This window comes from Spea bombifrons, chromosome 4 (genome assembly GCF_027358695.1).
Source record: "Spea bombifrons isolate aSpeBom1 chromosome 4, aSpeBom1.2.pri, whole genome shotgun sequence".
NCBI lineage: Eukaryota > Metazoa > Chordata > Amphibia > Anura > Pelobatidae > Spea > Spea bombifrons.
The window spans coordinates 21,197,182-21,216,327 of record NC_071090.1 but is presented as its reverse complement, the minus strand read 5'-3'; the positions used below and the strand labels follow the sequence as shown (position 1 = coordinate 21,216,327).

At 39.5% G+C, this 19,146-nt stretch overlaps 1 protein-coding gene across 1 annotated transcript; it reads right to left on the bottom strand.

Annotated features, from left to right (window-relative positions):
* Positions 1-1,704: 1,704 nt before the first annotated feature.
* On the bottom strand, positions 1,705-19,022 carry DDX46 (DEAD-box helicase 46). Its single transcript, XM_053463508.1, has 23 exons — positions 18,911-19,022; positions 17,515-17,706; positions 16,956-17,096; positions 16,606-16,708; positions 15,887-16,052; positions 15,467-15,612; positions 14,715-14,828; positions 14,085-14,250; positions 13,649-13,769; positions 13,075-13,250; positions 12,575-12,696; positions 11,943-12,021; positions 10,075-10,157; positions 9,507-9,671; positions 8,894-9,056; positions 7,583-7,776; positions 6,316-6,453; positions 5,913-6,062; positions 5,193-5,426; positions 4,794-5,012; positions 4,072-4,216; positions 2,450-2,523; positions 1,705-1,970 (listed from the first exon to the last, which is right to left on the bottom strand). Exons 1-23 carry the CDS (start codon positions 18,925-18,927, stop codon positions 1,923-1,925), a joined length of 3,156 nt encoding a protein of 1,051 aa, XP_053319483.1. The 5' UTR covers positions 18,928-19,022; the 3' UTR covers positions 1,705-1,922.
* Between the last annotated feature and the right edge of the window lie 124 nt (positions 19,023-19,146).

Here is a 19,146-nt window from a genome sequence, read left to right as displayed (position 1 = left end):
AATGCTCTGAAAAATACCCCTCGTCTTCTAATCGGGGTCGTCTTCTAATCAGACCTCAAATAGAGGTCTGATTAGGAGACTAAGATCCAGATCCCCCGCACCGCTGCAGGGGACCTGGATCCTCCTGTCTCACCCCCCCCCCATCATACACACTTACCGGTGCTTCCTTGCTTCCTACTGCGTTGCCGGGGCAGCGGGTTGACGTCTACGCGATCCGCGTAGACAACGTCCGCTGCAGCCGGAAGGAGGTGTGGCTAGCAGCGGGGGTTGTCTGCGTCCGTCGCATAGACCTTCCCCGACTGTCAGAGATTAGAGTTCCCCGCACCGGTGCGGGGAACTTTGATCTCTGACAGCCGGGGAAAGTATACGCGACGGACGCATACAAACCCCCGCTGCTAGCCACACATCCTTCCGGCTGCAGCAGAAGGCGACGTCAACCCGCTGCCCCGGCTGGAAGCACCGGTAAGAGAGGGGGGAGAGCGGGGGAAGGGGGGTGAGAGAGGGGGGGAGAGAGAGAGAGTGTGTGTGTGTGTGTGTGTGTGTGTGTGTGTGTGTGTGTGTTAGTTAGTTAAATGGGGGTATAGGGTGTGTGTGTTAAATGGGGGCATAGGGCATTTCTGGAGTGGCGTTAAGGGGGGATTTAATAGCGCACTCTGCCTCCTGAAATGCCTTATACCTCCCTATATGCCACTCTGCCCCATAATATGCCTTTTAACCCCCTAAATGGCAGAGTGGCATATAGGGGTATAAGGCATTTCTGGAGGCAGAGTGCTCTATACAATGCCTTTTAACTCCCATAATGTCACTCTGCCTCCTGAAATGCCTTATACCTCCCTATATGCCACTCTGCCCCATAATATGCATTTTAACCCCCTAAATGCCAGAATGGGATATAGGGGTATAAGGCATTTCTGGAGGCAGAGTGGCACATAGGGGGTCAAAAGGCATACCATGGGGCACAGTGGCATATAGAGGGTTAAAAGGCATATCATGGGCCACAGTGCCATATTGGAGTGGCAAGCCTGGGGGCAGATGTGCGTAACTGGGGGACAGGTTGGAAAATACAAGAAATAAAAACAAAAAAAATCTTTTTCTCAATCATAGCTTTTATTAAAAAAAATAGTTTACATGAATTAACATTTACTGGTAAAACTTTTTTCCTTTGGGGTCGTCTTATATTCAGGCTTTTTCTTTTTTTCCTAAGTTAATATTCAGATTTTGGGGGGTCGTCTTATAATCAGGGTCGTCTTATAATCGAGCAAATACGGTATATATATATATATATATATATATATATATATACATATATACATACACACATAAATACATATACTTACCGTTAGATGAGTGTCACAGCCATGTGGTTCTGGCCTGGAGAAGGAAGGGGCGGGGCCAGTTGTCACAGTGATTACAGGGAGGGGGAGTAAGTAGGAGCTGCTGCTGTGAGTCAGACTAAACGGATTATATAATGAGGGGGATTTTTCAGAGCGTTTGCTCTGAAAAAACCCTCATTTGATAATCGATAATAATCGATTCAACTAATCGATAATGACATTTGTTGCCAACGAATTTCATTATCGATTATTATCGATTTTATCGATTAGTTGTTGCAGCCCTAATTGTATGGGACACTAAATTGCTCCTTTAACACTGTGTCTATATTATAATCTTTGTTACTTACAATATTGAATTAAAAATTCAGGGTGAAAATTAAAAACAAACTTTATTAAAGACCATGGAAATCACATTACTTTTCCAAATTAAAGGTCTGATTCATGAAATTCATTTGAAGTGTGATTGAAAATGTCACATCTAGCTCTTTATTTTAAAATAGAGATAAAATAAGAAAAGACTTTCATTTACAACTCAAGATGAAGACAGCATAAGAACACAAACAAAATTCCACCACAAATTTCCAATCTCTAAAGTACTTTGTATCTTCCTTTGTTCGTTGGTTGGTAGGAGTTTTGCTGTAAGGGTGAGAAAGATAAGTTTTTAAAATTCTGGCACAGATTTATCAAAGAAAAAAAAAAGAAACAGATGGCAAGCGAGTTTAATATTCTATGTTTTGAATTACTTAAATGCCGTTTCTTTAAGTTATACAAGTAGCATGCATATATTTAATCTGCATTACCTGCACACAACTCATTACTGTTAATGTGTGGGTAAACTAAATGCTAGTGGGGGAACAAAGACATGCTAAATGCCACTGCCCTTAAGAGTAAGGGTGAGAGCCTTGACCCTTAAAGTGAATAACATTTTAGATATAGTGCACTTTTCTATGACACAAACAAAAAATACCCAGTGAAAATTTGATGACTCTTAAAGTGTTGCTGAACTGAAACAAAAACTCCAGATACCTGCATATCTACATCACTGGAATAAAAGTTAATGCTTGCAACAGCTCGATATACACCAAGACCCAACAGCCTATGAGTCCAATACTTACCAGTCTGATCAGTTCTTCTTTGATAAGACGGGTAATTTCTGCTTTAGCTTTCTGTACTGCCAGCTCGCTTGCACCTAAAACAAATATTTTATATATACACACATTATACACACACACACACACAAGATCATATGAACTTCATCTAAATTACAATAATAAACAAAATCAATTTTTTTAGCTAATTAAGTTATTGTATTGTTCTTGTCTATATTGAATACATCAAACATTCACAGTGAGGGTTGGAAAAAGTACATGAATCCCTAGGCCAATCACTTCAACAAAAGCTAAATGGGGTCAAGAGCTAGCATATCTGGAGCTCAATTAACCCCTTAAGAACAATGGGCAGTCCCTAAACACATTGAAAACAATGCATTTGGAGCCCGTACATGTACAGGCTGTCATTAAGGGGTTAATTAAACAAGATTGGAGGCGTGTTGCGGAGCTTCTTTGACAGAAAAAAAACCTAATTTTTGAGTTCTGTTATTCTCACGAAGCATTTGCAGATTCCAGCATAAAGCTGGAAAGGATTACAAAAGTTACTTTAAATAGGTTCACTGTTGGACACATTTTTATAAATAGAAATGATTTAGTGCCGTGGCTACGCTCCCTAAAAACGGGCACCTAACTGAGATGACTCCAAGGACGCAACAAAATCCTCAAGGAGGTAAAAGGGAATCCGAGAGTTAACAGCTAAAGGCTTGAAGGAGTCACTGGAACTGGTTAACATCTGTTATCGTATGCAAAACATTGAACGGGTCACCAAGTCCATGGCAGAACACAAAGGAGGAAGTTGTTACGCTTCTGAAGTTTGAATAAGAGCACCTTGACACCCCTCAATGCTACTGGGAATGTTTTGATAGACCCATGAAACTAAGGTTGAATTGGTAGGGAATAACATGCAGCATAAAAAGGGTACCACTACAACATGAAAACAGTGAAGTACGGTGGAGGAAGCATCATTATTTGGGGCTTCTTTGCTGTCTTGGGGCCTGGAGAGCATGCCATCACCGAGGGGACAATGAATTCCCAAGAAAATCCGCCTATTAAAGTGACACAGTCAGATCACAGACCTTTAACTTATTGGAAATGCTGCGGAATGACCTTGAGAGCTTTCACACCAGGCATTCTAAGAATACGGCTGAGCTTAAGCAGTTCTGTAAGGAAGAATGGTCTAAAATTCCTCCTGAACGTTGTGCAGGTCTGATCTGCAGCTACCAGAAGCGCTTGTTGGAGGTTATTGTTGCCAAAGAAGGTTCGACCAGTTGATAAACCCAAGGATCCACTTACCCCCCCCAGCACTGTGAATGTGGTATGTTCAATAATGACATGAGAAAATATCACTGTCTGTGTTATTAGCTTAAATACATTGTGTGTCTAATACTTGTGTTTTAGTTGTAGATCAGACCATGTTTTATGAACGATTAAAGCAGAAAACCAGATAATTCCAGAAGGTCTACTTACTTTTCCTCACAGTGTTATATTCAGCGCGTATTGAATACAATTGGAAATTATGTATTCTATTTTGTCTAAAGCAAAATGTCGCTTCGCTAAAGTAAGTTCAAATCAAGCAGAAAGCGCTGCACATTTAATTTCACACTGTTTTTAAAACACCCAATACTCACTTTCAATAGCCAAGTAAATCTTCCTTTCTCCTTCCTTAGGATCTTTTCCAGGTGGGAAATATGTCCCTCTGATCGTAATCGCAGCTTCAGAATATTCACTGATTCTCTGGAGAGCTTCTTTAGAGGTCACCTTCCATCTGGCAGTCTAAGAACAATTTTAATCTCTCAGTGAATTTTTTCTTTCAGCAAGTAATAAGTACGTACAATGCATGCTATTTTCTAATGCAGTGTGGCATTAAAACATGAGTTTTGTTCCCCATTGTTCCAATAACCTGTATTGTAATTGTATTATTATTGTTAATTGTATTAACTAGATGTTACAATGAGCAGCTTACTTATGGCAAAGGTAATAAACCCTGAAAACAAATACAGAAAGCACAGTATATTGAAACACCACTGGTAATAAACGAAGGTAGAAGTTCCATTCCGATATAGCTATATAGGTAGTCAGTCATTCAGGGAATAACATGGCTCTGGAATATGCATTCTTCGATATGTGCATTTAAGTGATCTTTAAAAGGACACCAGAGTCAATCTCTAGTAAGATGCCTGAAAGCAAACTATTACAAAATAAATACCATGTCTGTTGTCACGGCGTGCCCATAAATGGGATCACAGCACAAATGAATGCTTAGCAGAATATAATCTAAATCATCTCTACATGCCTATCCAACCACATATTTAACAATATCGTAATATAAAAAACAACCGCCTTGACATACTTGTGGGAAATCGTTGATCTCCAACTCTTCTTCATATCTCTTAAATGATTCATTAGCTCCAGCTTCCTGCTTCTCCTCTTCCAGTTTCTCTACTGGGACATAGTTGAGTTTAGCATTGATCTTTTCTGCCAGTTGCTCTGCAATGGTTTTTGCAGATACTGTGGGTGCCAGTATGGTGCCTCCTCTCAATATTGCGTTTGTGGCTTGTTGCATAACATCCTGAAACCAAAGGAGGAAAAAACAGAAAACTTTACACGTTCCTTTAATTTCTTGACAAGTACCCAAAAGTACCGGATCCCTCCAACCATGATGGGAAGATGAACTACTAGACCGCAGACAAGAAAATCCAAACTCATCGAACTGCAAGCAGTAACTTAATTCCATAGTTTGTAGCCATACCTGAGCCTCTGCTCCCAAGTTCTTGTTCACACTAAGTTTCTTTGCCAAGCGTTTCGCTATCTCAAGTTTCTCTGCATTTCCCCCGGTGGGCGCTGTGGCACTGGCTGAAGCGGCAGCTCCTGGTGTACCCCCAGCAGACCCACTTGTACCCGCGGCAGCTGCCGCTCCACCTGGACCAGCCATGTCTTTCACCCTCTTCTTAGAGTTAAACATACTCTCGATCTGCTCATCAATCTGCAGAGGAAAAAAAAATAAGTCACAAAACTAGCTTGCACAGAGGACGCTTATGGGATACGCTCTCGCAAACTGAAATATCGGGTGCCAACAGCAAACATTTACACAATAGACAGGTTCTTAATTACAAACACCAGTTAAAATGATAAATGTGAGTTAGGACTTGTATAAAGTTGTGTACGAGAATGGTGAAGGCTACAGAAACGTAGGCGTACCATCATAAATATCCCAATAAAAAAAATCCTCCTTCAGGCCACTCCAATAAATAAAATGCTCGCTGACCCTTAGATACCATAGCATTTTACTGGCATAATAGATAAAATGAAGTGTTATTTCAAGAGGCAATTAAACCAATCTTCATTAGCATGACATCCTAATTTGTTCTTCTCTAACTATTTTATATGGGCAATGACAAACATTATCCTAAATGTTAAAAAAAATGAAATAAATAGCCCCTATAGAGATTTTGGAGCATTTACTACTTACATCAAGGGCTGTATCTTCATCATCAGAATCCTGGAGACCGAGAGCTGCTTTCTGGAGCTTTTTTCTCTCGTTTGCCAGAGCCTGCTCTGTTTCATCAAACTTAAATCCTTTTCCGGAGAAGCCGCTGGTCTTCTTTATCACTTTTCCTTCCTAATCAAATATGTATATAATTTTCTTCAATGCCAAATTGCATAAGCAGATCAATTAGACATTTTTTAAAATGCAAAGTTATGAATGGCAAGCTAAACTGTAGTGAAAAATCAATGCAAAACAATACAATCCCGAAAATTCTTTAAGTTCATCGATAAAAATAGAACGCTAACAAAAAACAAACTAAGAAGACAGCTGAGTGGGATTACTGGTTATTTTGATTAAAGTTTACTATAAAAGAAACCAAACGTACAGCTTTCTGTTGATCCTTAAATTCACTCCAGAGTTTCTCTAGCTCCGGGGGAACGGCGTTGCCGGAAAGTTCCAAGGCTTTAATGATGTCTCCAGCATGTCGAGCTTGCTCCTCTGTGATAAATGTGAATGCATAGCCCTGAAAGGTAATTTACGATTACACATTAAACTTTCTTTGAAACTAAGAACTATTATCAAACGTGTACTTAAACTGATGTTAATCAAGCATTGTTGTATTTAGAATACATTCAAGAGACACAGTAGATCAACCCAAAACGTATACTGTAAGGAATGCACTCATCCAGTATACAGACCCCTAGAAAGCAAATGACGTGGGCAGTCTGAAATACTGATCTACTTCTATCATCATATATCTGCAAATCTGGAGGACAGTCGATGTGGGAATTTTCCCAAATACTACATTTCGCAGCTCAATACACTAAACAGACTTGTGGACGGTTTGGACAGATTTTTGGTTTTGGTCCGTTTTTGGACAACAAAACCCCCCCCCGAAAAACAGACAGATTTGGGAAGAGAAGCATTTAAGCACTTCTTTCTCCACGAGGGGGTATAAGTAAAAAGTATATAGGAATATAGGGCGCTTTCCCCAATTTATACTAGACGTGGATAATTTATATACCTGTAAAACTGAAAAATATCTTCCATATAACTAACTCTCCCTGAAAAAACTACATATAAATAATGTCGGTACACTAAAAGAAAGAAGGGAAATAACAGTTGAAGATAGATATAAATAACACAAAAAATAAAAATTGCTCTGGTCCTGTAGAGTAGAATAGCCCCAAACTACAAAAAGGTGACAAATTCCCTCTTTAACTTTAATGTCTAGTAAATGAAAAAGTGTGTTGGGTTTTTTCTCTCTGCACGCTTTCATATTACTGATTAGCACAAATTACACGATTGAGCTTTAGATGCCAGTTTTTTCCCAGCATGCCAGCCGGCTGATGCAGCAGAATGTTGTTTACCATGGTAGAAAGCAGCCATATTACCGTCTTAATCATGCAGCCATACACTCATAACTAATGAAGTCGACGAATACATTCTGTACAATTGGCATAAAGAATTAATGTTGTGTTTGGAAAGAAAGAACGCTCTAATAATCACGTGCTTACAACAGGCTGCTTTCAGGTCTGCGGATTAAGGACATTTACTGGGACCAAGCGATCGTGTTAGGCTAAAAGGATCCAAGCCTATAATTGATTGTTTGCCATCTCCAAAACAAGACCGGTTAGATCATTTCTGCTCACCTTATTTCCAGCTCTGCCTGTACGTCCAGCTCTGTGCACATAATCTTCGTAATGGTTGGGGCAGGAATAATTAATCACCAAGATCAAGTGCTTGACATCAAGGCCCCTGGCCGCAACAGAAGTGGCCACCAGTAGCTTGCAGACTCCATTCTTGAAGTCATTTATGATGCTGTCTCTGTCGTATTGGTCAATACCTGCAAAATAGCACGACATAATAAGCAAAACTTAATAAAGACAGCCTTATAGACAAATAAGACAAAAAGCAGACATGTGCCAGGAACACTATAAACATACAAGGACAGTACAGGTTGAGTATCCCTTATGCGACATTACTCTATTTTTTTTTTTCTTTCCAGATCAGGGAAATCCAGATGAGGGATGCTCACAAGGGGGGGGGGGGGTTCGGGGCAGAAAAGAGCTGTCTGATCTCTCCTGTAGTAAGCAGATCCTTTCTTGGCCTCCTTTTTGGCTTCTGCTCGCTGTTCGCACTGTTCTTCAGGTTTCTGCCCGCTGTCCCCGGGCACTTACGGTCCGTTGTTCAGGCTTCCCCAGGGCACCCAGAAAAAGGGAGCGGGCCTAAAGCGATCTGGGACCGCTCGGAGAAGCCTGAACAGGGCGGACACAGGTGAGAAGGCAGATCCATTATCAGAAATGATCCCCTATTCCAAATAGTTCTGGTCCCAAGCATTTCCGATAAGGAATACTCAACCTGTATATACTAAGTTTGCAAACTGGTCACAACAGCAGAAATATGCAAGTGCATAAAAGAATAAAACAATTGTATCCAATACGAAGTGGGCATATTTCATATCAATTTTTTTTTTTTAAATTACGATGTTTTCATATGATTCACATCCTAGCTGGACATTTCTTTACTCAACTCTTAATGGCAAACTGTGATATTCTGAGCCACCTATTGAAAGGCATATAGTTCATTTTCAATTGGGAAACATACAGCTCAGATATATAAGTGCTTTAAAGTGTGTGCCTTGACCAACAGCCTTTAATTCATGTTTGTGGATTCTGTTACTGGGCACTGGTAATTGAATTTAAGTGCAGACATAATCCTATAAATGCAAGAAGCCCTTCTGTGGAGTACTTTTTCACAGAAACTACTGTATTTAAGAAATGTCTTTTTATAACATTTCCTTTCTATCCAGTTGTATAAAATGCATTTTTTACTTTGGTCAGTTTAACCACTGGTTTAAGGAATTCTTGATATGAAGAAATTAATCCATTAGACATTTTTTGTAAACCATAAAATGTAATAACCATAAAGACGAGATATATAAACAATAAAACAAAAAGTACCTCCGTGAAGAGATAAGCAGGGATAAGATGCTCTCATTAGGTCCTTCAGTAACCCATCTGCGTGTTCTTGCTTATCCACGAAAATAATAACTGCGCCCTTTTCCTGGTAATGCCCCAAGAGCTCAAGCAATTTGAGAAACTTCTTATCCTCGTCTATCACGATCTACAAACAGAACAATATTTTGTATTTGGTATTTTGAGGCATTGATGATTACAGCCATATACAAAAATATAAGTTAACTAGTACTTATTACTTTGTGCTAGATATACACGAGGATTACAAAAAGTATTCAGGAACCGTCAATAAAGATGAAAATAAAATAGCCCAGTGTGTTTCAACAGGATGCAGAGGTTGCGCTCTTCACTATATTCAGGGTACACGATGTTAAAGGATGTACAGGATGGTTACATTTGACTAAAGCTTACAGGGCTCTGTAAACTAAAATGGAATTCATACATCTGTTGCTCAAAAGATTTTTCTTCACAACGTTGTACTAACAAGGTACCGTTAACCACATGGAAATGGAAAACAGCATGTTTAGGTCTTCAGGTAAACATAACGAGGATTTATTCCTGAGGAACCAAATGTTGAGACATCACAGACGTCACTCACCACATGCTGCTCCACATCGGAACACACCACGCTTCTTCCTCCCACTTGGACCTCTATTGGCTTATTCAATATCCTCCGGGCTAAAGCTTCCATAGCCCTTGGGAAGGTGGCAGAAAACATAACTGTCTGACGGTCTGGCCGCACATTGTCTATAATCCTCATGACCTATAGATACATTAGAAAGTGAATTGCACCAAAAGTACATCAGTATAAGGTCACAAAATGAAGCTGAAGCAAAAGTGCCTGCTACCATTACATTTAATTAGTAATTGAACTAAGACACACCATGTTTAATTGCATCTCAAGGATCTTTTTAATAATCCAATAGCATGGTTCTTATAAGGGGTAACAAAAGTGTAATGATGTTGTGGACAATCACTTGCATTATACATCACAATGTAAACACAGCCAAAGCAGCCTGGCCAACGTGCACCGGGTACAGCGAAATGAAAAATAAACCTTATTTGCAGTTAAGCTGTATTAAAATATAAACACATAATTGATGGTTCACTATTTATCAAAGGAATTTGCCATCAAGTTTCTTTTTTTTAAAAGCCGTGTAACATACCTGTGGCTCAAAGCCCATGTCAAACATTCTGTCTGCTTCATCAAGGACAACATACGTTGCGCGCCTCAGGTTGGTCACTCGACCTGCACCAAGGAAAATAAGACAGATTTGGAATAACGCACACGAAACTAACTTACTTTTCGTTCCATGAGTAAAAAATAAAATCTCGATCAACCAAAGTGTTTAAATATGCCAGATACATAGTTCCGACCACATGTGAACTGTTCTTATTTGGCAGCACTTCGGCCCCATACAGTTGCTCTATACGAGGTGGATGCGTTAAGTCTACTCTTGCGTACCATCGTATGCCTAGGAGGACCTGTAAAATTCAGCCCTCGCCAAACACACATCATAAAACTAAGACTGAGGTGGAGCCTGGAGCCACGTCAGGCATTATATGTCAGCGGACACCTAGAAAAGAACATATTAGAGATTACAGCGCATGTGTGGGAGGCAAAGAGTCATCTCAGTAACCAAACTCCAGACGCTCCGCACTTCAGCGAACCTGATGCTCAGGTACAGACCAAACCAGAAGCAAATTTTACCAAACACATTGAACACTAGTTGGAGCAATCACTGAATAAATGGCTTATAAAGTTTCATATAAAGATTCTTATGACCGTAATAGAATGGAAGCAGCAAGGGTAATTACTACACATTTACTATCTTTCTTTATGCAAAGTGCGCTGTAACCCATTAGCCATGTGTTAAGAATATTCTAACACATATGAAGACCAAGAGCTGCCAGAATATTCAGGAGTTTGTTTTGATATTTTTTTCACAACGCATCCACTGTAAGGGACATCAATATCTGGACACTTACACTTCAACACAACTGTAAGACACGATCAATAGTTAAAAACCATGAATGAAACTTCAGCGTCCCAATTAACTAACGTGTAAAAAAAAAAAATACATCGACCTACTTCCGGCGTGATAAAGCCAATCCAGAAAGACGCCTTTCGTGGCACGATTGCCAGAGTTAAAGGAACCTACCTCAGCTGACAGCGGTGGTGGAAATCCAGTTGTATTAGTCTTGCACGGATATATTTTCCCCACAGAGGTCAAATGTCAACAGTTTAGTAAAAGTGTTTAGCATTTTACAATGAAAAGAAAAAATCACCTACAACATGCAAACATTACACATCTGTAATCCTTAAAGCTGTTTTTCATTTTAGAAATGATTTCAGGATGTTTTCATTCCTCTCTGAAGACATGCTCACTCTTAACAGTAGGCTACAGGAGTCCGGCTAGATCTCAGTAGGATCTGGACCTTAATTTCTGGAACAGACATTCTTAATTAACAATTAGCCTGGGGGCTGCAGAATACCACCTCTGGTGGCATCAACCAGTTTGAATGGAGATCTGTAAATGGGACCAGGTAGGAAGGACTGTAGCATTACTAAACAGTTTAGATGCTGCCATTATGGTTTTCTTAAAGGGTTTCAAAACTAATTTTTAGAATGACTTGCATATTTTATAGTTTCCCGCCTTTTTCCCCACCTATCCTACAAAGTGTAGTTTGAAGATGGCACCGACACGGAAAGCACCTCAAAAAACGTTATCAATACAGATGGTTATCCCTGCTAACGTCATGAACAGAGCACAGAAGTTAAATTACATAACTAACGATTACGTAAACAAACCGGATCAACTTTTTATCTGTATGCTGAACAACAATTAAGGTATATGTTTACATACAGTACTTGTTTTACAGCCATTTCAAACACGTTAAGTTTCGTAATAATCAAAACAGCTTTAAGGAACACAAGATAATTAAAGGTTGCATTGGCAAGCAACTCTATCGTGAAGGGGGAAAAAAAGGAAAAGTAAACGTATCCAGAAGGAAGAGAAGTTTTTTTACTCACCATTGTTAGCACCTAACATGTCAATCATACGCCCTGGCGTACACACAATTATCTCGGCTCCTCGCTTAAGTTCAGCAATCTGAAAAGAAGGTAAAATATTTTGGTGATTAATCTGAACTTGACCAGCACTCAAGTGCTTCCGCATCAGCAGATGCACTAGTATTCATACGCTCTTACATCTCAACAAGCTTACATGCTACTAAAAGCTACTATCATTCTTGTATATTTAAAGAAAGCGTCCTTTACAACGTCCCCGTTCCTAGCCGGTCTTTGGACGTTACACGGTATACTAGCTTGGCGTGCCAAGTGAAAATTATGCAGGTACCATACTGGAGTACCTAAAAAGAACCGAGTACTAAAGCAAGGATTCGTTTGCCTCTTTTGAGTTAAGGCATTTTCTACATTCAGGAGGGATAATTTTATTTTAAAGTAGAAGTTCAGGAATAGTCCATTGATCCAGAGGAAGTATCACCTACACGTTAGGTATGCAGAATAAACTACGCTCCAAATATCAGCTTTATTTATGTTAAAACATTTCATTATTTGTTTGAGATTGTTTCTATTACACATTTTCTCATGTCATTTTGGTGTATCCATTTCACGCTGCTTAATACAAATTAGAGATGAACTACCTGTTCACTGATGCCAGTCCCTCCATAGACACAGACAACACGCAGTCCAAGCGTCTTAGAGAATTTCTTGCACTCTTTAGTTATTTGCAAAGCCAGCTCTCTAGTTGGAGTCATAATGACAGCTACAAAAACAAAACAATTCATGTTTAAATAACCAGTGAGAAAACGCAGGCTGCTAACTCTTAAATCAAGTTTTATTAAATTTCACAGTAAAATAAATTTACTAAACTGTGCCTCTGCAGCAGACTAATATTTTGTATATTTAGTTTTGCTATAAAATGTACATTTCGGCATCTATAGTTTAAATACATAAAACATGTCATTTAACCTCAACAAATGGTGTCAAAATTTTGTTTGTTTTTTTCTGATAGGATTGTTACTTGGTAAATATGTTTCTGTAGATCTGGGTGCAACAGCCCACATTAGTTTGGAAAAGGTATTCTTTCAGCAGCACTAGCTCTATGCTTTGGCACAAAAGTTTGCAAAGAAGCCATCAGTACCAATAGGTCCTTCTCCCTCCTCCAAAGGTCTCTGGTCCATGATATGCCGAAACATGGGTAGAAGGAATCCTATTGTTTTTCCACTTCCTGTTTTGGCAATCCCAATCAGGTCCCGGCCAGACATGATGGCAGGGATAGCCTGAGTCTGAATGGGAGTTGGCTTTTCATATGCGTGCCTGAAAAAGATGGGGGGGGGTGCAAAACATTAGTAAATGTAACCACAAATTAGGTTTATACTATCTAATGACTTTAGATGATACATCTATTAAATGTGAAGGCACATTGTGGATGTTTTGCTACAGGATATGCAAGTCTGGCACGTTTATCCTTCACAAAACGTAATTTCATCTCAAAAAGTCATTATAGCCAACTCTTACATACCAATAAAAAAACACATAAGAAAAAAAAAAAAACAGTAGACTTCCTACTAATGTTTTTAATTAGTATATCATCCCTTAACCTTTTATCTCTAAGAAAAATCTAAAAAAAAATACAAATGGGGGTAAATGCCAGTGGTTCAAAGTATACACAAACCGTTCCTAATTATAAAAATATATCATAAAAAATGAATTACTTTTTCAGAGAAGTCAGAATCTTCATTGATATGCCGCACTGGACCCAAGTCTTTATGGGCTTCGGACAGTTTTTTCCTTTCACAACAATACCTTCCATCTCAAGCCTGTATGCGCTTACCTCTAAAGAGAGAAGACAAATCACAGTTAAAGTTTTAAAAATGACAAATTAACATATTTGGCATAACACTGTTCTGAATTAAACTCCCGTACAATTGGATGAGCATAACATTCAGGATAGATTCCTGCAATAGGAAATGTTATGAACAAGTGCATCCAGTCTATATACAATTTCATCTACCCATTATGTTTGTCAGGTTTCTACGTTTGTCACTAGCATGCAGATACAAACCCAAGTAATTCTAATAGCACACCACGTATCCGTTTCATAAATAGACAAGCAATGTGTTTTCCCTCGATAACAGAACTAAACTCTACCTTCGGGGGTCATTTTGGCAAGCTCTGGAACTTCCACGTAGAAGTTTTTCCTGAAAGGTTCATACTCTATCTTGCCGTGATCCACTGGCTCTAAAAGCTTGCGCTGCTTTGTCTGAAAGCCTGTAAGAGCGGTCTGAAGATCAACCTCCTCCTCTTCAGATGAATACTGCAGACAAAAAATAAACAGCAGCTTAAATAATGAGTTGGCCTTTTACTCAATACAACCCAAATTTACTGTAGTAGACTAAATGATCCAAGAGTGTGCTAAAACAGTAACACAAATCATCGGATTTAAAATGTTCATAGGATACAATATTATAACGTTTTTACCAGAGAGCCAGGCAAAGGAGGCAGTATGCCATGTGCATAAAATAAGCCCTGCATTTTATTACAGGAGTGGTTGTATTGAATATATATATAAACCATGTATGAGCTTTTATTAAGACACACTTAAAACACTAAGTACATTGTGCTGTCTGATATAAACACAGATGCTTATTATGTTTATAGTAGGATAAAGGCAATGGACAAAGTATGTTTACTGTTGAGGAACAAAAGAAAGAAAAAAACAAGGTACCAATTTACATGGGATAAACAGGTCTCGCCAATAATGATTATAACAAGTCTCACCTCCATAGCATCCTGATCATTTTCCATGAGCTCCCCCTTCTTTTTGGTCGTTTCTGTGGCAACCTTCTTGGTAGTAACCACGGTTACAACTTTAGTGACAGTCGGTCCACCTTTCTAGGGGTGAAATGGGGAAACCCAACACATCAGTATATGATGAATACTGGACTAAAAGGTTTTACAACACAAATCAGCAAGATAATAATCAGGGTAAAATAAAGGGTTCCTGGTGGGCAGATGAATGAAAGAAACATTTTCTTCCAACCCAAATTCCACAGTCTACGGTTTATTTTTCCATACACATACCTTTAAATTATATGATTAAAGGCATACGGTTGCCTCCATTCAGTACATTGAGTAGAACAAATATTACAGTTAGAGTCCCCAAGCTTTTTAAGCTTCACCGATAGAAGTGTAGTGCTACTTACATTAGAGGAAAAAACACAAATACCTTGTGATTAAAGGAAGCCAAAAACTACGTGTATATAACCTATTATGTGTATACTACTTAAAGTAGCCTCTAACTCCAGGATCTCAGGAGCCATATACTTATTTCTCCCCACTTGTATTTGTTTCTGATATTAATTTAGTTTGGCTTCCTTTGTACGGCTGAACAAAATAGGCAGTTCCTTTCTTTAATACTAAATATTTCAAGACAATTGCAAGCAATAGATCAGTTTCATAAATTACTTTAGTTGTAATAAAACATGTTATAGTGAGGTTGCCTGGAACAATAATATCATCACATTCCTAACCTTTTCGCTTCCACCTTTCACACTTCCCATATTAAATTTCTTGACTTCTTCCTTCACTTCCTCCATATAAGCGTCAAGAGAATCCACCTCCTCAGTTTCTTCCTCTGCCTCTTCTTTCTCACCCTCGGCTGGCTCCTCTTCATCATCTAGAAGATGGACACACATTTTAAAACCAACAAAACACTTTGGCTTTAGTTATAATGTTTAGTTTTGTGTTCTGAGTTTCTTACTTTATCACTAAGTATTTGCAAATAATTACAAAAAAATAGTAACATGTGGCAATTAAATTGCATCTCACTCCCTCAATACAGACTTCAAGCAGTTTACCTGCTTTACTTTAACCGCAGAAACACGATTCAAACAGGAAAGACAATGCGGCACTAACAGTTTTTCTCCTAATCCCTAAGAAGGGGATCATACCATCATCATCTTCTAAGCTCCATTTTTTCCCTTGTCTCATTTCTTCAATTTCTTTTTTCAGCTCTCCAATACTTTCCACAACTCTCTTGCGCTGTTCTTCCCGCCATTTTTCCACCCTCTCTTTCCGCTTGCGCATTTCTTCCTCAAGTTTGTTCTGATCAAAATTCTGTAAAAAATAAATAAATTTATGTATTATATATATGCAGTGATCAATAATCACCCCGAAGCACTTCAGAAAACATAACTGTTCCTGCTTTGGCTTAAAAGAGGTCAGAAGATTTGGTTTCTGTTCGCTGTGTGTACACGAGACGTGAATTACAATATGAAACACTCATGATGCCTTGTGATCTAAATATCGCATAGCCGCACATCAGACAACTTTCACAATATAGCTAAATGGCGCTGTATTTGAATTTATACAAATCATGAAATCACATTCAGACACTAACAGATTAATCTGTACCAAGTTGAGAATCCAACAATGGGCCTCATTCAGTAAGAATAACAGGCTCAACCACAATGAAGCCCTGTTACAGAGTTTGGTTGGCTTAATGGAGAACTAAATCAGTGAGTTCCTAGCAGCCACCTTGCTGACTGAACTGTGCATTACAGAGGTCAATGAAGTTGCTGGTTTCCTAATGCATTCAAGTTTGTTTTTGCAAGTCTGACAATCTCTCTTCAGTGACTAGATTTCATTGTTTACCAAAGAGCATACTTACACTAACATCCTTCTCTTTTTCTTTCTCCTTTTCTTCCTCTTTCTCTTCCTTTTTCTTTTCTTTAGATACCTCTGATCCTTCAGTCCTTTCCTTAGATTTTGATCTAGAAAATAAAAACGAAAGAGAGGCCGATATATATCAATACATTTGATACAGAATGTGCATTTCATGGTGAGTTTTAATTCTAGCAGTCTGTATATTACAGAATGCATTACTTTGTTTAGCAAAGCCCAATGAACCTGCTAAACATACACTGCACTCCATAGCTTTGTGCATCTGCTGCTAGAAGAATAACCCTTTAGTAATATTTATTAAAAAATAAATCTTATAACATCTAAAAACAAACGTACCTTATTTCTCCTTTTTTGTTCTTGTTAGGACTGGAGGATCTGGATCGCCTGCTACGACTTTTACTCCTTGACCTTCGCCGCTCCCTGCTGCGAGACCTTCTTCTCTCCCGACTGCGTTCCCTCTCTCTACTTGGCCTACGACTGAAAGACCAAGGCAAAAAAAAAAAGCTTAGCAGGCCCTGTACAATGCATGAAGTCTCATGAAACCAAGCTGATTTAAGTGTGCACTATACAGGGCCAGCCACGCTGTCTCTGTAACATAAGCTCACTGGGATAGGAGCTTCATGATGAAGTTGGGTATATTAGAGATGCTGCAATATCAGATCGGAAACAATGACAATTATACATTAATACCGGCTTTGAAAAACACTCGCGGAAGAAGAGATGGTTATTTGTACTTGGTCGAGATCAGGTCTAAAAAAAACTACGTTCGCAATTTAATATACGTAAAGGGCATTTATGGATAGCGTTATATATAGTGTTTGCCATTTAATACAGGCTACCTCATGAGATGCAAACAAGTTTTTATCGTTGGTTGAAATAACAGAAGATGTATTACCCAGGCCTTTTTCTGTCTCTGGACCGGGATCTCCTGCGATCTCGGCTACGTGATCTTTCCCGCCTACGTTCCCGATCACGCTCACGGCTTCTAGAGCGACGGTCATCTCGTTTGGCTCTCTTGTCTGCTGGAGAACGACTTTTTGACCGACTCCCCGAGCGGCCACGAGACGACGAGCGCTTTCTGTAGTGTCTTTAGATACAATACAACACAGGGATAGAGATCGTAAGTGCTCCAGTAGTAGCTTTGATTCGATCAAATCATGGGACAAAGATGTCACAGTACATTGCTTAGTCAATTACCCTAAAATGATGAAAAACTACACATTTTCATTTAGCAGAAATATATACCATTAGAGCAGACTAACAAAACACTGACAAAAATAGGGACATTAAAATAAAGCTTTCGTTACCAAAACCTAATACACAGGACTGCCTACAAAAAAACGCGATGCTGGATACATTGGATATAAAGAAGGTCTTCGATCAGGGCCAGACAAGCTGGAGCGACCACAACACTTCATGAAAACGGCACATTCAACACACAACTCTAAGACAGTACAATATTTGGATTCCACTAGACCAGGGGTGTCCAACCTGCGGCCCTCCAGCTGCTGCAGGACTACGTCTCCCATACTCCTCAGCCAGCCCCTGAGCTGAAAGAGCATTACGAGAGATGGTCTTGCGGAAGCTGGAGGGCCGCAGGTTGGACACCCCTGCACTAGACAATGGATAAACGGGACATAACATGGAGCGCATAAAAAAAAAAAAGGGGATGTGACACTATAGAAACACCATATTTGACAGCAGATAAGAACTGTTGGCCCGATCTAATCTGCCCATTTTCCCTGATGTAAAGCCACAGTCCTAAAACAGACCTTGGTCTTGTCTTAGATCCAGGACAGCCATATGCGTATCCCATGCATGTTTAAATCCCATCAGCGTATTAGCCTCCACCACTTCTGCTGGGAGGCCGTTCCACTTACCTACCACCTTCTCAATAAAGTAATACTTCCTTCCATAAAATCTAAACCTCTGACTTCGGTTTAAGACTATGGCCTCTTGCTCTAACGTTTATCTTCTTTTGAAATAAACTCTCCGCCTGCACGTTGTTACACTTTAAGTACGTAAATGGTTTTATCGCATCCCCCCCTCTCATCTTTGATGCAAGCGACACATATCCTCGAAATTAAAGTATCTTTTTAAATTCTATGTTAAGAATAAAGGCAAAAAGATCTGCTTCACCTCCGAAGAAGTACTCCATACAGCAATATTCATTAAGTACTGTGGGGATAGAGCCACACAGCCCCGATAATTGCTAACACATATGGCCGGTAATTCCTCAGGTGAGATATCAGTTCTCTATAACCTTTCATACACCACAGCGCTGCACTCACCGGGACTCCCTTCCCATGGCTCAGTAGGCCTTATTTTCGCGAAACCTCCGTGATTTCCGTTCCCGCCTCTCACACGAGAACCCGAACACACCGCACGCCGTACAACGTCAGAACCATAGAGTGCAGAAAGCGGCGCGAGCGGGGAAGTAGAGCGGCCCCTAGCGGCAGGCGGCGCGAGCGAAGTACATGACGTAATGTGAGGGAAGTCAGTATATAGTACAGGTATTGTGATAGCG

Bases quoted from the DNA above. Each gene is read 5' to 3' on its own strand.
- DDX46 (XM_053463508.1), bottom strand. The intron at 10,158-11,942 runs GTGAGTAAAAAA...TCCTTGGTGCAG, and splicing joins CATGTTAGGTGCTAACAATG to GTCGAGTGACCAACCTGAGG. The intron at 4,217-4,793 runs GTATGTCAAGGC...AATTGTTCTTAG, and splicing joins AGATCAACGATTTCCCACAA to ACTGCCAGATGGAAGGTGAC.